At 39.6% G+C, this 18781-nt stretch overlaps 2 protein-coding genes across 5 annotated transcripts in view; one reads left to right on the forward strand and one right to left on the reverse strand.

The window, feature by feature from the left end:
* SEPTIN14 (septin 14) overlaps positions 1 to 18781 on the reverse strand; it is an 82193-nt gene that overhangs the window by 34483 nt on the left and 28929 nt on the right. For 2 of the 3 annotated variants that reach the window (XM_060032150.1, XM_060032152.1), the window contains exons 4-5: positions 5727 to 5861; positions 2509 to 2577 (exon numbers count right to left, since the gene is read on the reverse strand). In XM_060032150.1, coding sequence (XP_059888133.1) covers positions 2509 to 2577; positions 5727 to 5729 — 72 coding nt within the window. In that variant the 5' untranslated portion in view covers positions 5730 to 5861. Of the gene's footprint in view, positions 1 to 2508; positions 2578 to 5726; positions 5862 to 11113; positions 11185 to 18781 lie in introns of those variants that run through there. The other variant, XM_060032151.1, reaches the window with a different exon arrangement.
* Positions 7515 to 18781, forward strand: part of ZNF713 (zinc finger protein 713) — a 33033-nt gene continuing 21766 nt past the window's right edge. The window contains exons 1-2 of one of the 2 annotated variants that reach the window (XM_060032153.1): positions 8205 to 8339; positions 18021 to 18448. Coding sequence is in view for 1 of the 2 variants with exons in the window: in XM_069541416.1 (XP_069397517.1) it covers positions 7934 to 8339 (406 nt within the window). In the remaining variant the exon portion in view is untranslated. Of the gene's footprint in view, positions 8340 to 18020; positions 18449 to 18781 lie in introns of both variants that reach the window. The other variant, XM_069541416.1, reaches the window with a different exon arrangement.

Consider the following 18781-nt stretch of genomic DNA (forward strand, 5'->3'; position numbering starts at 1 on the left):
AAAAAAAGAACAGAGCTATTAAAAAGAATTAGGTTGATCAGTATGGGCTGATATGAAAAGTTGTTCAAAGATTAGATTAGTTATTTCCTGTAAAGAGCTAGGTTGAAAGGCCTGTTATCTCTTTCTTATTGTTTGAAATTTTCTTTTAATAATGTTATTTTTAATTTCAAAAAGGAGAATAAATTAAGTTGCCAGTTGTAAAGGGTTCAAAAAAAGTTTGGAAGACTACTTGCTAAATGGTTTGTAGCAAGCATTTATATATCAGATTAAAGTTCGACTAATTGGCCTTTGGGATCCACCTATTCTAAAATTTTATGATTTTAATGTCATGTAAACAGAGGAGCATTCACCGTGATTTAATGCATCAGAGGGCCCAAAGGTAATATGGGATGGGCATAAGTCAGTGGTTTAGTCACTGAGATAGGACTCTGACAGTAGTTTTGTCACCAGCAAAGCCCACTGGGGTCCCTGGGAAAAATATGATGGAATCTAGGTGATCGGATAAGGTCTAACCTCTTCTTTTGTGCTTAGTCTAATCTCACTTGCCTTAAGGGGGCCAAGCGCAGAGCCCCTACACCTAACGTGTGGGATTAGAGTTCCCAGCTCAGAACCACTGCACTCAGGACTTCCCTGGTGGCACAGTGGTTAAGAATCCACTTACCAATTCAGGAGACATGGGTTCAAGCCCTGGTCTGGGAAGATCCCACATGCCATGGAGCAACTAAGGCCATGTGCCATAACTACTGAGCCTGCGCTCTAGAGCCCACAAGCCACAACTACTGGGCCGACGTGCCAAGAGTAGCCCCCGCTCGATGCAACTTAGAGAAAGCCTGTGCGCAGCAATCAAGACCCAACGCAGCCAAAAATAAATTAATTAATTAACAACAACAAAAAGAACCGCTGCACTCAACACCCCCACTTGGCGCTCCATATGGAGAAGCGCTGTTGCATGACACCTCAATTCAAGATGATGACAGTGAACCGTGTGCAGAGATGCTGCTGCACCCGGCACTGCAGTCGCCCTCCAAGAACGCCGCCCCACTCCGCTGACAAGAACCCTATAAAGCGAGCCCGTAAACAGCTTGTTCAGGAGAGCGAGGACTCTAGAGCGAGAGCTCACACCTCTCCATTCTTTGATCAAAGAATAAACCTTTCCTTTGCTTCTGAACCAAACTGGCTCTCATTCTATTGGCTCCAATAACACCAGGCAGGAGGACTGTTGTTGGACCCCGACTCAAAAGGGTCGGTAACAATAAGATAAGTTGTCAACTTTTCTTTCGCGCTAAGTCTAGTTTCACTTGCCTACAGGGGGCCGTGTGCAGAGGCCTGCACCTAACACCTCGGATTAAAGTTCCCAGCACAGAACCGATGGGCCCAACACCCCAACTTGGCATATCGTGTGGAGAAGCCCTGCGAGCAACACTTCAACTCAAGATAGAGGTGGGGTGCCGTGAGCACCCACGAGAACTCCGCCCCTCCCTCCGCAGACTGGAACCCTACGAAGCAGCCTGCCCACAGCCTGTCCGCAGAGTGTGTACTTTAGAGCTTGAGCTCACACCTCTCCATTCTTTAATCAAAGACTAAACTTTCCTTTGCTTCTGAGCCGCACCCAGTCTCACTCCACTGGCACGAGTGACCCCAGGCAGGAGGACCCTTGTGGGGACCCGACTTGAAAGGGTCAGTAATAGTTTCAGAAAAGCAACGAAGATGAAAGTTGGATCAAATGTGATTTTTAAAGTGTGGCTGATAGAAAAATAAAGGTGGAATAAACCATTCACTTCAGAAAAGTAACTGAGAAAGAGAAGAGAAAAAATATGATCGTTTGATGGTTCAAACAAAGATACAGAAAACCATGCATGATTGGAGGAAAACACCAAAAAGAGAGCCATTAGTTATTAAGTCATAAACAAACACTACTTAACATAGCTCAATATTCATGTATCTGTTCATGTATCTATTTTGGTCAAAAATAGTTCTAAAACTCAGTTTTCACCCATTCAGATATGCTACTCTCTCTTTTAGGGTAAAATTTTATGTGAATTACTATGTTTTCCCTAGTACAGAGACGCGTCTTAACATGGAACTTGGTTCGATCTCCCACTCAGTAAAGTAATAAAAAAGCAGCCACCCAGCCACTTCCTAAAATAACTTCATTTAAAAGTTTTTTATTATCAGTATCTAAAGGTCCACAAACATATACATCAAAGTAGCATTATTCTCCTCACCTACTGGGAGGTTCTGGAATTTTCATTTGTTATTCTTTGGTGTTAAATAGGAATAGTCTTTTGTACTACTAAAAATGTCTGCAGATGCAAGAAACATGCATCAGCTATTTAAACGATCATTGATATTTAACTCCAATCAGTATAAAAGTTAATTCATGTCCAAACATAACAAACATAAGCCTTTACCATCTAGGTCTATATCAGTTTACTGAGTCAATATTTTGAAGCTACACAATTTTGTTAAGGACAAAAAGGAGAATTCTCTTTGAAAGATATACTCAACTATATCTTCATCATCGGGTATTTGTGTGGACATACGCATTGGTTTTTCTGCCATGTCAGACTGAAGGAGCTGAAAATAAAGAAACAAAAACCTTTAAAAGATTACTTTAAAAGGCTACATTCCTACAATATAATTTAGATCAATAAGGGAGCCTAGTATAGACATTATCCCTGGTTTTGGCTTTCAGTCCACACTGTTAACCTGTTTTCAATTGTGGCTGCTTTGCTAGACAGGCTTCTATATAATAAATAATACTCAACTTATAATGTACAGTAATACATTTAATCATAAACATATAAAAAGCATCTAAAGAAAGGTAAACTCCCTTTTGAAATCAAAAGGACAAAGAATATTGTTCTTCTTTAAAGAACTCTCTGGGCTTGAGAAACGGAAACAGGGAATTTTGCTTTTCTTTTTCACTTTTTCTTTAGTGAAGTATAGTTGATTTACAATAGTATATTAATTTTAGGTGTACAGCTAATAGTATATTGCTTTCAGTGATTCAATATTTTTATAAATTATACTCCATTTAAAGTTATTACAAAATAATGTCTATATTTCCCTGTGCTGTACAATATATCTCTGCTGCTTATTTATTTTATAGGTAGTTGTTTGTGGCTCTTAATCCTGTACTCCTATATCACCCCCCTTCCTTCTTAAAAAGTGCTAAAAGAACCAGGAAGACACTTATAATTACTTAACTTTCCAGAGTAGCTTATCAGGGGAGGCTGAGGTGTTAGAGTGTACTTATTGAAGGAGAATTGAGAAAGCAGAGCTTCTAAAACTCTAAATGACTCCCTTAGACAAGGAACTAAATTAATGATAGTTGTCATTTATGAAGCATTGTGCTGAGTGCTGATGTGCTCTATCTCCTTTAGTTCTCATAATAGATATGAGATACATATATTTTCATTGCCATATGCTAGAAGAGAAAATTCAGAATCGAAAAAATTAAGTAACTTACTTGCTCGAGATTTCAGCTATGTGGCAGACACAGGTCTGAACTGATTCCAACGCTGGTGTTCTTTCTACTGTCCCCAGTTCTGGACCAAATATTCACTGTGTTTGCAACAGTTTGGAACAAGGGAGGAGAGGTACAAGAGAGCAAGCTGTGCTGATTTCTAAGCAACACTGCCTGAGAAGGACATGCTATCCTACTTTTGAGTATAACACAAAGATACTGAGACTATGAGGCATGTTTTAAAGGGAAATATTATATATAAGCATAGCAAAGAGAAAAGCAAACAGAATTAAAGAACGGCTCTGTACCATGGTCTTTTCACTTGATATATCCTGAGGATTATTCCACTTTAGTATATAGATTTACCTCATTTTTTCCCTAATGGTAAATAGTGTTTTCTACTACAGGTAGTGTTTTGTTCTATGGTATGGTTTACTCTAGTCTAGTATATATGAAGGTTCTATACTATTTAGTAGAACAATAATGGTGGGTATTGCAGTGATTTCCGAGCTTTAATTGCAATCCAACAGTAAACACTGAAACCACTGAAAAAGGGTTATTTCTTAACTTCTTATACTTATCCTACTTCAGAATTTGAAGTAAATTACTATAAATTTAAGAGTCTTGTGTTTCAGTTATGCAGATGAAAAAATTCTAGAGATCTAACGTACAACATGGTGACTATAAGTAACAATACTGTATTTTATACTTGAAATTTGCTAAGAGTAGATCTTAAGCATTCTCCTCCCCCCAACACACAAACACACATGCACACACACGCACACAGTGGTAACTATGCGGGGTGATGGATATGTTAGCTTGATTGTGGTAATCATTTCACAGTGTATATGTATATCAAAACATCACATTATGCACCTTAAATATATACAACTTCTATTTGTCAATTATATCTCAGTAACTCTTGAAAAAAAGAGAGGAATTAAAAAAAATAAGTATCTCTGCGTAACTGTTGACTTTTTGGCAAGTCTGCAGAAGATGGTTTGAAAACTAAAGATACAAGTTATCTTATTTTTTAAAACCTAATTAATGGTGCCTTAAACAAATAGGGGTTTACTTCTTTCACATAAATCTAGAGAAGAAGTTTACAAAGTATGGTCCCTGGGCCCCTGGGGATCCCTGACTGTCTTTCAGGGGGCCCGTACGGTCAACTTTTTTTTCTAATAATACTAAGGTAATTTGCTTTTTCCACTGTGTTGACATTTGCACTGATGGGTCAAAAGCAATGGTGGCTAAAACTGCTGCTACTTTAATCAAGGTAGTGAGTACCATAAAGCATTTATACCGTATACAAGTGCGAAAATAAGTTATGTGATTGTGAGAGATAGTAACTCATTTTATGGAACACCAATTTCAACTGCAAAAACAACTGACAAATACTAGTTTTTTAGACTTGGTTATTTCTAAGACAGTTTCTTGAAAATGAATGAAGTGTGCTTTACAGCATGAAGGAAAATAACTGAAAATATATGTTGTAAATGATAAAATTTGAACTTTAAAGTTTTTGGAGAACTTGTATCCACTATCTTGACAACTTCCTAATACTTACAAACTTTCCCAAAAAGATTAGTGATGATATTAACAAACACAAATTTTTATATTGCATAATGAAATACGTCAGCATTAAATAAACTAGGGTTTTCCAACCTCAGCACTATTGACATTTGGAGCTATATAATCCTTTGTTATGCATTGTTAAAATGTTTAGCAGTATCTCTGGCTTCTACCCAGTAGATGTCAGTAGCAACCCCAGCGTGTGACAACCATTGCCACATATTGCCAAATATTTCTAGACATTGCCAAATATTTCCTAGAGGGTAAAATCATACTCATTTAGGACCCACTGAGTTAGGTAACTCAGTAAACAGATATTTTCCAAATGGCCAGTGTGTGACATTACAAAGTCATACATGAGTTCAAGATCCATTTGGAGAGTGAGACAGACTAACAAGATTGTGGTGTAAAAACCAAAAGTATATGAATATGGTTTCAGATTCTACATTGCAACTAATCTCATCAAGTTTTGGTGGGGTATCAAAGAAGAATATTCACAATTACAAGAGAAGACTTATTAAAGGATTCTTTTTTCCAACTATGTATCTATATGAAGTCAGATTTTCTTCAGAAACATCAACCAAAACAACATATTTCAAAAGATTAAATGTAGAAACAGATATAAGGATCCAGCTGTCTTTTTTCTCTTTTTATGGTATTAAAAAATACATAACATAAAACTTACCATTTGAAGTTCAGTGGCATTCAGTATATTCACTTTGTTGTGCAGCCATCATCTCCAGAAGTCTTTTCATCTTCTCAAATTGACATTTTGTACTCATTAAACAGTAACTAGACATCTCCATTCCACCTTCAGCCCCTGGCAACAATTGTAATGTCTGTCAATGTCCAAATTTAACTACTCTAGGTACCTCATATAAGTGGAATCATACAGTATTTGACCTTTATTTTTTAACTTTTTATTTTATATTGGAGTATAGCTGGTTAACAATGTTGTAATAGTTTCAGGTGCACAGCAAAGGGACTCAACCATACATATGCATGTATCCATTCTCCCCCCAACCCCCCTCCCGTCCAGGCTGCCACATAACATTGAGCAGTGTTCCCTGTGCTGTACAGTAGGTCCTCGTTGGTTATCCATCTTAAATATAGCAGTGTGTACATGTTGATCCCAAACTCCCTGACTATCCCTTCCCCCCATCCATCCCCTCTGGTAACCATAAGTTTGTTCTCTAAGTCTGTGAGTCTGTTTCTGTTTTGTAAATATGTTCATTTGTGTCATTTCTTTTTAGATTCCACATATAAGGGATATCATACGATATTTCTCTTTCTCTGTATGATTTACTTCACTCAGTATGACAATCTCTAGGTCCATCCATGTTGCTGTAAATGGCATTATTTCATTCTTTTTAATGGCTGAGTAGCATTTGACCTTTTGTGACTGAATTATATTACACTTCGCATAATGTCTTCAACGTTCATTCATGTTGTAGCATGTTTCAGAATTTCCTTCCTTTTTAAGGCTGAATGATACTCTATAGTATGTATACATATACTACATTTTGCTTATTCATTCATCTGTCAACAAACACTGGGTTTCTTCCACTTTTTGGCTATTGTGAATAATGCTGTAACACACATGGGGATGCAAATATCTCTTTGAGATCCTGCTTTCAAGTCTTTTGGTGTTATCTACCCAGAAATGGAATTGCTGGATCATATTGTAATTCTATGTTTAATTTTTTGAAAACTTGCCAAACTCTTTTCCACAGCAGCTGTACCATTTTACATTCCCACCAGTAACGCACAAGAGTTCCAATTACTCCACATCATTGCCAACACTTGTACTTAACTGTTTTTTGTAGTAGCTGTCCTAGTGGGTGTGACTTGGTATCTCGTGGTTTTGACTTGTATTTCCCTAATGATTAGTGATGCTGAACATCTTTTCATGTGCTTTTTGGTCATTTGCATGCCTTGTTTGAAGAATTGCCTATTCAAGTCCTTTGCTCATTTTAAAATCTGGTTACCTGTTTATTTGTTGTTGACTTAGAGTAGTTTTTTATACATTCTGGATATTAATCCCTTATCAGATATATGATTTGCAAATATTTTCTCCCATTTTGTGGATTGTCATTTCAGTCAATTACTACTGTTCTTTGATGTACAAAAGTGTTAAATATTGAAGTCCAATTTATCCATTTTTTTCTTTTGTTGTCTGTGCTTTTGATGTCATATACAAGAAATAATTGCCAAGAACAACATCATGAAGCTTCTCTCCTATGTTTTCTTCTAAGAGTTTTATAATTTTACTTCTCACGTTTAGGTTTTTTGATCCATTTTGAATTACTTTTTTTTTTTTTTTTTTTTTTTTGCGGTACGCGGGCCTCTCACTGTTGTGGCCTCTCCCGTTGCGGAGCACAGGCTCCGGTCGTGCAGGCTCAGCGGCCATGGCTCACGGGCCCAGCCGCTCCGCAGCATGTGGGATCTTCCCGGACCGCGCACGAACCCGTGTCCCCTGCAGCGGCAGGCGGACTCTCAACCACTGCGCCACCAGGGAAGCCCCTGAATTACTTTTTGTATGTGGTGTGTAAGGCTAGGGTCCAATTTTATTCTTTTGCACGTGCATATCCAGTTGTTCCAACACTATTTGTTGAAGTCTCTCCTTTCCCATTGAATGCTAGCATTAACAGATGAACATTTGCAGCCGATTTTGGTGAAGCCCAATTAAGCAAAATGTTACCCCCTTAAAAGAATTCCATTAGTCTCATCAGTAGACCTGATATATTCAATCATTATTATTGTATTTTTAGTTTCGTCAATATAAAATTCGGGAGGGGGCCGGTATTTCAGGACTGAGGAGAGCGACGGCTTGTGTGGTCACCTAGGGGACCGAGCAGCGACTCACGCGGGAGCTTCTGATTGGCAGGGGCTATGAGGGGTCCTCGGCTCTCTCGGAAGGCGCAGTTCTGCGAGTGCCGGGAGCGGGAGGTCCGGGCCCCCGGGGTCAGCGCGGCCCTGGTGAAAAGCAGGCCCGGGAAAGCGGGTGGGAGTTCCGAGCCCTGCATATGGGAAGCAGTCGGCCCTGGGCGCCGCCGGCGCATGCGTATCGCAGAGCCGAAGCCAGCGCGGCGCGCCCGCCATTGCTTAGAGGCTTTCGTCAGAGCCCGGCTGGCGCCGGCGGCTGGTCCAACCCCAGGGCCCCGTCACTGGGCGTCATTGGCTCAGGCATCAGGGCCCTCATCACCCTCTCCCGCCTGGGTCCGGACGGGCAGCGGCGGCGGCGGTGTCGTCGTCAGGGGGCGGAGCCGGCCTGGGCGCCCTTTGTCTGTGGAGGCGGGTGAGTGCGGCCCCGCGGGCGGCAGGCGAGGGGGCAGGGCGGGCGGCAGCCCCGGGGTCACGGGTCGCGGACGCCGCCCCTCCGGTCGACTCGGAGCCCCCCAGCGGCGCCCTTAGACTTCTTGGATACCCTGTGCCCCTTTGATAGGAAGGCCTCCGCGTTCCAAGATTACAAACCTATTTTCCTCTAATATCTTATGCAATTTATTTTGGAATAGGCGTGGGTGGGTATCATTTTTGGAAAGTTTTCCCCATCTCAAGAGTATTAAAACATTCACCTTTATTTTCTTGTAATACTTTTAAAGGATTTTTTACATAGCTTTTTTTTTTTTTTTTACATTTTAACCTACTGGGTATTAATTTTGTGATAACGTGTTAGATACGAATATGCCTTTTTCCCCGGTGGTCTTGCCATCATCTGTTTTCCCACTGAATCGAAATGACGCTTTTATTCTATTCTACAGGCGTGTGTATACTCGGATCTGTTTCTAGACTGTTTCACGGCCCTCACAGTTTCTGCACTGATACCATTTTGTTTTAATATGTGGCAGAGCAGATTCCCCTAATTGTGTCTTTTAACATAATGAGCTTTCTGTGTCTTTTAGTTATTTTGAATTGTGGGAAATGTAAAAGGTACAAAAGTTACCATTTTCTAAGAGACAGAGTTGACCATGGCACTTAGTAGGTGCTCTTATTAAATGGAGAATTTGTTGAAAGTCACTCTATTGCTGAAAACTTTTATATGCTTCCCTGCTGCCATCAGGATAATGTTTTAGTTTCTTAGCAGTGCCCTCAAAGCCTTTTATGACCTTAATATTGCATACTGCTTGGCCTTCCACCCTTGCACTTTATGCTGTAGCCCTACCAAACCACCCAAACAGGAAACAAAACCCTCTGGGGAAAATTCATTAATTTAATGATATCAAAATTTAAAGTTTTTGTATTTGAAAAGAACAAAGGGCTAAAAATTAGAGATTTGAAGAAAATATTTGCAACGTGTTAGAGAAAGTGTCTATAATATGTAAAGAGACTTGTTGAAAAAAGAAAAGAGAAAAAAGAAAAGTGGGCAAAGGATATGCACAGGCAATTTATAGAAGATACAGGAAACCAATGAAAAAAGTGCTTAACTTCATAAGTAACCGTAGAATGCAAATGAAGACAGATATTTTTCACCCACTGGACTGGCAAAATATAAAAATATTGGTGATACAAAGTGTTGAGGAAAGTGCAGGGGGGAAGGGCACCGGTTGTACAGTTGAGGAAGTATTTTGGGTGGCAATTTGACTGCATTTACAAAAATGTTAAATGAGCTCACTCTGTGGTTCAGAAATTCTATTCTAAGATCTGTCCTGCAGAAATACTTGCACAGGTGCACAGGGAAGTATGTACAAAGATGTTTATTACAATATTGTTTATAATTTGAGAAATAGGTACAGCTTAAATGTTCACTCTGGATATGGTTAAACATATTGTGATAGACCCATACAGTGGAATATTGTGCTGCTATAAAATAGAATAAGATAGTTTATTATGTAGTTTATTGTGAAGTTAACACACAAAGAAAGATCTCTAAGACATTAGTGAATAAAGGATGTTGCAGAACAATGAATATAGTATGGTGTGCATTATGTTAAGTATGTATGTGGTTATATTATGTATGTTCATTAATACACAGAAAAGGATGCAAACCAAGTGACTGACAATGAGTTACCTCCAGGGAGGGAAGTAGAGTAGAAGAGAAGTTGAAAGGCACACATATTTTACTCTGTGTACACCCATGTTTTGCACACTCATGTTTTTATGTAGAATGTGTAAAAAAAAAAAAAAAAACCTTGTTAAAGTGTATAATCTATGTAATCTATGTTTTGTAAAACAAAACAAAACCCCTCACACGCACTTAGAACCTATACAGAGAGAAAAAAAACCCCAGGTTTTATAAGGTAAAATTTTTAAATATTAGCTCTTTTCAGAAAGCAGCAAAAATTAGAGACAAATGATAAAGTGAAGACTATATTTGTTATCTATGTTATGACAGGGGAGTTGCTGGTTACTATCTGTGTTCAGAGGTCCCCAAACCATACTCAGGTTCAGTGATGTTCTAGAAGTACTTACAGAACTCAGCAAAACTGTTATACTCCCAGTAAGATGAGTATTACAGTGAAAGGATGCAGATTAAAATCAGCAATGAAAAAAAAGCATGTAAGGCAGGGTCCAGGAGAGACCAGGTGCAAGCTTCCAGTTGTCCTCTCTCAATGGACTTGTGCAAGTAGTCCTTAATTCTCTGAGCAATGATGTGTGGCCATATGTATGCAGTACTGCCAACCAGGAAAGCTCATTCAAACCTTGGTGTCCAGAGTATTTACTGGAAGTTGGTCATATAAGCATGGCTGCCCATCCATTTTGCTGACCTCCAGTCTCCAGCTCCTCCAGTGGGCAAGCTGATACCACATGGTCCAAGATTCCCACCATAAATCCCATTGTTAGCATAAACTCTTTGACCTGTCCCAAGGCCTCAGGTAAACAGAGACACTCTTAACAGATGGGATGTTTCAGGGGCTTATAGGTTATCTACCAGGAGCAAGGCCAGAGTCAAACCTTTCCTTGGAATATGCAGAGTTTGGACCATTCAGACCTGCTAATTTAGTCCTTTATTGCAGACTATGTAATAAAGGACTCTTACAAATCAATAAGAAAAAGACAATATGGTAGAAAAGTGGACAATTGACACAAAAGGGTAATTTATAAAAGAAAAAATATAAAAGTTAAAAATCCTACCTTATGGGCTTCCCTGGTGGCACAGTGGTTGAGAGTCCGCCTGCCGATGCAGAGGACATGAGTTCGTGCCCTGGCCCGGGAAGATCCCACATGCCGCAGAGCGGCTAGGCCCGTGAGCCATGGCCGCTGAGCCTGCGCGTCCAGAGCCTGTGCTCCGCAACAGGAGACACCACAACAGTGAGAGGCCGCGTACCGCAAAAAAAAAAAAAAAAAAAAAAAATCCTACCTTACATGCTATCTAAGAATTGCATATTAAAGCAGCAGTTAAATGCTATTTGTGTATTACATTTAAAAAGAATAATACCTAACATTGGCTAATGGTCACTATCATATATTGCTGAATATGTAAAATGATACACCTTTTGCCTTCCTTTTTACCCAGCAGTTCCTCTGCTAGGAATTTATCCTAAGGAAATAGTCAGGCAAAATTATGCCAAAACTGTATAATGTTTGCTGTTGTCTGTAACAGCAGAGAAAGAAGGAGAGAGAGAGGCCTAAATGTCTATTAATAATAAACTTGTTAAATAAACTTTAGGTATCTCATGCAGTGGAATATACTATGAGCCTATTTTTTTAATGAATATTTAGATTTTTGTTTTCTACCATGAAGTGATGTATACAATATTATCAATTAAAATCCAGGTTTCAAAAAAGAAATAACATGCCATATTATAATGTGCATGAGTGTGTGTGTGTGTTTGTGAAGGAAAAGCCTGCAAGGCTATATCCCGAAAAAGTAATTGGTTATCTCTAGGTGATGACATTATAGGTGATTTTTTTTCTGCTTTTCTGTATTTACTAAAATTTTCATTTTAATATTTGTCAGAAAATAAAGTGAAGGCGTTTCCACAGTAGAGAAGGGGTGTGGAGAAAGATCTCTCTGGCTGCAGTGTGAAGAAAATGTTGGACTAAAGTCAAGGACCAGTTAGATGGGTGTGGCAGTAATCAAAGTGAGAGATGATACCTGAATAAAGGTAGTGGAAGTGAAGATGGAACACTCACTACGTGTTTAAGGAGGGAAATTTACCAGGATTTGACGTTTGATTGGGGAATGAGACTAAGGGAAAGAAAGAGAGGTCAGGAATGGCACTCAGGTTTCAGGTTTGGTAGCACTATTCCTTGAGACAGGGAATATGATAGAGTAAGAGTAATATGTAAAATATATAAATACCGCTAACTAAGTGCTAATATGATCTAAATATTTACAAATATTTAATCCCTTAAGCCTCACAACAAACCCACGAGGTAGGTGGGGATGTCCAGTAAGAGTGTATGTGGTTATATAGCTCAAAAAAGATGATCAATGAAACCGTAGCAATGGGTGAAGCCACCTGAGAGTAAATAGACTACATTCAGCCCTTTGTATTTTCGGCTTCCACATTTATATATTCAACCAACTGCAGATGGAAAATATTTGGGGAAAAAATTCCAGAAAGTTCCAAATAGCAAAACTTGAATTTGCCGTGTGCAGGCAACTGTTTATGTAGCATTTATACTGTATTAGGTATTATAAGTAATGTCATCTAGAGGTGATTTAAAGTATACAGGAGGATATGTATAGTTTATATATAAATACTACACAGCATATTATATAAAGCATTTGAGCTTCCTCAGATCTTGGTATCTGCAGTGGATTCTGGAACCAGTCCCCCAGGGATACCAGGGGACGGCTGTAAAAATAGAAGAGAATGAATACAAACACTAACAAATAAACGTAACTGTAGTACAAATGAATGACATAACCTCACTGAAGGAAGTGGCAAAGAAAAGAACTGACCTAAGTAACTTTAGGAACCACTATCTTGACTGGATACTCTAAGGTTAAAGACAAAGAGAACTCTACATAAATGCTGTAATCAAGCTAGTAAATGTGTTTCTCACAAGGGTATGAGTTAGTAATTCTGAAACTACTTTGTGTGTATACCAGAATTGAACAAATAAGTAAATATATTGTAGATAATGAGAGCCAACAACTTTTCACTGTTGAAGAAAGAAGTTACCAATGAGAAAAGGAAGAAGACCAAAATGAGCCCTGTGGTATCGGATTGGAACCAGAGGTGTCAGTGTGAACTCATGGTATTTAATATATAGACAAACACAATAGAAGTATGTATATGTGTGGTTGATACGCATACATATATACTTCGTAGCTCAGTCTCCTGGAGGGCCTAGAAGCAATGATACACCAGTAGCAAGCAGCACACCTGGTACCCAGATTTTTGTGTCTAAACACTTTTCCAATAAATGGAACTAGGGCTCTTTGGAGAAGTGGCTGATTCCAGGGATGGTCAGGGAAAATACAAGAGCCTAGAACATCTTATGGTGCCAGGAAGTGTTCAAAATAGCTGAGCTGGTTAGAGTAACACAGGAGCCTCCTAATGGCCAAAGCTGGAACAGTTTGTATAATAAAATAATAATGTTTTGTATTTTAACTCATAGAATAAAACAAATATCCATAAATCCATACAGATATAAATAAATTAGAGCCCAGGAACAGCTTTTCCTTATGGAGAAATTCCAATTAATAATTAGTAGGAAAGAGGGAAGTAGAGAAATCACCATTAAGCAAACACCATATTAATAATTGTTGCAGTGGAGAAACCTGGTAAACACCACCTTAACCAGGTGATAATGGTCAATGTTACCATTCATAAGACATACCTACATCATAAGCCCATTCATATTATGCACTAAGAAAGACACAACATCACTTCTGTGTCATTCTTGCTAAAAATCTTAACTTTATTCCAACCCTGAGAAAACATCAGACAAACCCAAATTGAGGGACATTCTACAAAATAATTCATTAGTACTCTTCAAAAGTATCAAGCTCATGAAAGACAGAAAACCTGGGGAGCTGTTACAGATTGGAGGAGACTCAGGAAAAATAAAAACTAAATGCGACGTGGGATCCTGGATCAGAGAATATTAGTGGAAAAACTGGTGAAATTTGAATAATTTGAATTAATAATATTGTTAAATTCCTGGTATTGATCATTGTACCATGGTTACGTAAAATATTAATATTAGGACAAGTAGGGTAAATGGTATTTAAGAACTGAGTACTACTTTTGCAGCTTAACTGTAAGTCTAAAATTGGTTCAAAATAGAAAGTTAAAAAATAGGGCTTCCCTGATGGCGCAGTGGTTGAGAGTCCGCCTGCCGATGCAGGGGACACGGGTCTGTGCCGCGGAGTGGCTAGGCCTGTGAGCCATGGCCGCTGAGCCTGCGCGTCCTGAGCCTGTGCTCCACAACGGGAGAGGCCACAACAGTGGGAGGCCCGCGTACCGCAAAAAAATAAAAATAAAAATAACTTAAAAAAAATAAAAAATAGAAGAGCAAACACCAGAACCCTTTCATTTACTCAATGAGCAAATATTTGATACATATCTACTATGAATCACATACCGGACCTTGAAATTAGAATAGTTAAGCAAGACAGAACAGATTCATGCCTTCATGGAGGTTAACATCACACAGTAGTGAGGTATAAATAAAGATGGATAACTGTACAATAATTACAACAATAAAAAGTGCTACCTAAAGAAGGAAGGTGTGAACAAGGGGGCCTCACTTCGTCCGTGATGTCAAAATCTTACTTGATTTAAGCTGAGACCTGAAGGAAGCGTAGGTATTGCTAGGGGAGGAGGTGGGGGTGGATCCCACACATGGCACATTTAAACACCTAAAAGCAGGATGCTGTGTATGAACCCTCCAAAGCAAACAGCAGAGTGGCTTGAGAGGGAACAGGAAGCAGGTCGTAGGTTTCTTTATGGCTTTGTACTCCAGCCTAAGGAAGCTGCTGAAGAATTTCAAGTGAGGGACTGATAGAGTCAGGTTCAAATCTTTTAAAGGTCCCTTCACTTCAAGTGTGGAGAGGGCGAGAGTAGATTTTGGAAAATCCTAAGGAACAACAATATGTGAATGGTAGGCAGAGGAAAAGGGATTAGAACATAGCCCACTGAAGTAAAGCAAGACGCAGCTGTCAGCAGTACCAGATACCATCAGAGCTCAAGAAAGCAAGAAGTAATGAGGTCCATTGCATGAACTACAAAAGAGAGTTTGGTATTCTTGACCAGAGCAATTTCAGGGGAGTGCTGATGGCAGAACAGAAGCAAGATTACAGAGAATTGAAAAATAAATGGGTAATGAGGAAGTAGAGACAAGTATCGACAATCCTTTGAAGAGTTGTAGCCTTGAATAAATAAAGAATGGTAGTTGCAAAGGGGTGTAAAAGCCAGTGAAAAATTTTAATGTTGGGAGAGACTTTAAATGATTTTAAATGATGATAGGAAGGAGTCAATAAAAGTGAAAGATAAAGTTGAAGATCTAGGAATGAGAAGATAGGTGCTAGGTTCGTGCCTGTAGGGAGGCTGGAGGGAACGGACTGATTCCAGGGAAGAAATAACTTTGTAATGCAAATTCTTGGGCCAATAATATCTCCAGAGGTGCTATTTCATGAGATCTAGGATAGGACCAGTGAGTCTGCTTTTCAACAAATACCATGATTCAAGTGATCTTCAGACCACACTTTGATAAACACTGCTCTTTTGTCTATTTTCCCTGCATCTATTAAACCACTACTCCTGCCTTCATTTTCTTCCCCATCTAGCCTAGAACCTAGGTCTCCCGATTCACAGTCTAGTGTTGTGTAAGGTAAGAAAGATTTCAGAAGTGGTTCAGCCCTGGAAGTGGGTGACTGAAGTAGAATGATGATGAAAATCATTGGGATTGAGGGTGTGAAGGAAACAAAAGGCTCTGATAGTTGTTCTGAGTTCTTGCTTGCATCAGAATCACTTGTGGAGCATTTAAAAAATATGTGGATGCCAGAATTCTTCTCGACAGATTCTGATTTAGTAGCTCTTGGGTAGAGCCTTGCCATGTGTGTGTGTGTGTATATATATATATATATATATATATATATATATATATATATATGCATCTGGCCCTATATATATGCATCTGTAGTGTCATTTTAAATCTGGGCTGAGTCCAATGCACAGCCCAGATTGAGAACCACGGCATAGATTTTCTATGGGCAGTGAAGTTCACTCAGATTTTTGGAAGAGCTTGGGGTGAAAATGAAAACTGTTAAGCCAGAATCATCCTTCCTCTGAATTGACTATAATTCTAGTATTCTTTAAGCAGTCAAGGGAATTTGTTACTTTCCCAGCCATCATGGTTACTTGTTTGAAAAAGACTGGCAATTCTGCAGTCTCTCTCTCTGGAAAGCTCCACCTGTTTGTTGTATGAGAAATTGCACAGTTTGTGGGTCGGGAGTTGTTCTCTTTTTCTGTTCTTTCCAATATAGGAATTAAAAGGGAAATTATTAAAAGAAAGGGATCAGATTTTTTTTTAAGGAAAAGGGAGAAAACAAGTAGCAAAAAGGACTTTAGCGTATAGTAGAAAGAGCCCAGGGCTGAATCAGAAGACCTAAGTGTTCTAGAACCAGCTCTTTCACTTAGCTCTGTGATTAGAGCTTCATTAAGCCAAGAATTCATTAAACTCAGAATCCTTCATTAAACCAAGGAACTGAGAACTAAATCAGCATTTCCAAAGGTGTATTTTAAGGAACCCTAGTCCCATCAGATGCCATAAAAAGTATTCTCAGGGGACTTCCCTGGTGGCACAGTGGTTGAGACTCTGCGCTCCCAATGCAGGGGGCAGGGGTTCAACCCCTGGTCAGGGAACTAGATCACATATGCATGCCGCAACTTAGAGTTCGCATGCCACAACTAAGGAGCCCACGAACTGCAACTAAGGAGCCCACCTGCCACAACTAAGACAGCGCAACCAAATAAATAAGTAAATAAATATTTTTTTAAAAAGTATTCTCGGGCTTCCCTGGTGGCGCAGTGGTTGAGAGTCTGCCTGCCGATGCAGGGGACGCGGGTTCGTGCCCCGGTCCGGGAGGATCCCACATGCCGCGGAGCGGCTGGGCCCGTGAGCTATGGCCGCTGAGCCTGCGCATCCGGAGCCTGTGCTGAGCAACAGGAGAGGCCACAACAGTGAGAGGCCCGCGTACCACAAAAAAAAAAAAAAAAAAAAAGTATTCTCAAACTAGCTATATTTGTATACAATGTATAATATATTTGAAATGTTCTTCATTGCCTTGGGTTCACACATATAAAGGAGAAACCCTGTCCACTAACATGGTTAGTGCTGTTTTCGTTGTTGTGAATAAATGGTTTTCAGGTGATTGGGTTTGAAACCTCAGGACATCCTTGTAGATTCTATCTGACTCTTCAGACCATAGGACCTTTTTAGAGCTTTTGCTTGGTAAAATAAGGACCTGGTTCTTAAAGTGCTTTAAAATTACTCTTGAAAGGTCTGCGTCTTAGTGAACTGGTTGTAAAATGTTAGAATCGTGCCATGTCTTGGCTTGAATGGCTTCCTTATCTAACAGGGCCACTCCATTGGAACTGCAGTTTTCTCTTTTTCTTCTCAGAAATGACTTCATTCTTCATTTCTATCAATAGTTTTTGAGAAAAGTTTTTCAGGTCAACTTTTGTGAGCAGAGAACAAGTGTATTCTCTCCTGATTATTAGCAGATCAGTACACTTCACTCTGTTGTTGGTATTGGTGAAACACCTGTTTTTTCTTCTTTCTGAGGAGAAAACTCTATCTGAAAGTCTGCCTCTGGGCAAGGACCACATGTTTTCTGTTCTGAGAAGAAGGTGGGAGAGGACTGAGGCTAAGTTTGTTGTAGTTGATGCATCTGTACATCTCTGCTCTTTGTAATCTGAGAAATTTTAAAAATGCTTTTTGCTTGTTTTAAAGAATTCCACATCCTACGGGGCTCTATCTTCATGAATGAATAGTTTGTATGTCTTTATAGACTCCCTAGGTCCCTAGGTGACTGACACTGCTGGATTTCTTCTGCTGACTCTGGTGCATCTCATTACAGTTGCTCAACCTGAAACTGCTCAACCAGGAGGCAGATTTGAATATCATAGTGAAGTCTGTACATGAAGGATTGATGCCTTTAGGGAGAAAAACGAATGTAATAGCCACTTTCAGGAAGCTCTGCATCTCAACTCTGCATGAACAAGGCAAGATTCTGAGAGTGGCTGCTCCTGGGAAGCAGAAGTCATTATCATGGATATCCACTGGCTCCTGACCCTCTCATGAGTTGAGGCACCTTTAATGCCTGGGAGTGGCTGTTTCCTATAAGGCACTGGGACAAATCAGCCTTCAGGGACTGACAAGGATACTGAAGCTGCTAGTACTGGTGTATCTCCTGACTGTCATACTAGAAGAGAACAAGGCTTTGGGGACATTACAACTTAAGAACTGCAAAGAGGTGTAGTCATCCTGGTGGAGGACTGAATCCAGGTACTCAAAAAGGAAAGCGAACATTCTGAAAAATGAAAAGAGTGAAATCTCATTTCTATATTAGAAGGGTCATCCTAAAGAGTCTGGAGTTTGAGGTTAGGGATGAGTTTATCCCCTTAAAGGGTAAGAATAGGCCCTTAACATATGTTCTCTGCATCACCTCATCTCAGTGGTTCTCATTTCCCACTTAGAATCACTTGGAGACTTCAGAATTTAAAATGCTGTTGCCCAGGATCACCCTAGACCATTAAATCCAAATCTCTGGGAATAGGGGCTAAGTGCTGGCATCTTTTAAAAATTCCCCAAGTGTGTAGCTAGGGCTGAAAACCAGTA

Source organism: Delphinus delphis, chromosome 15, assembly GCF_949987515.2.
Source record: "Delphinus delphis chromosome 15, mDelDel1.2, whole genome shotgun sequence".
NCBI classification, from domain to species: Eukaryota; Metazoa; Chordata; class Mammalia; order Artiodactyla; family Delphinidae; genus Delphinus; species Delphinus delphis.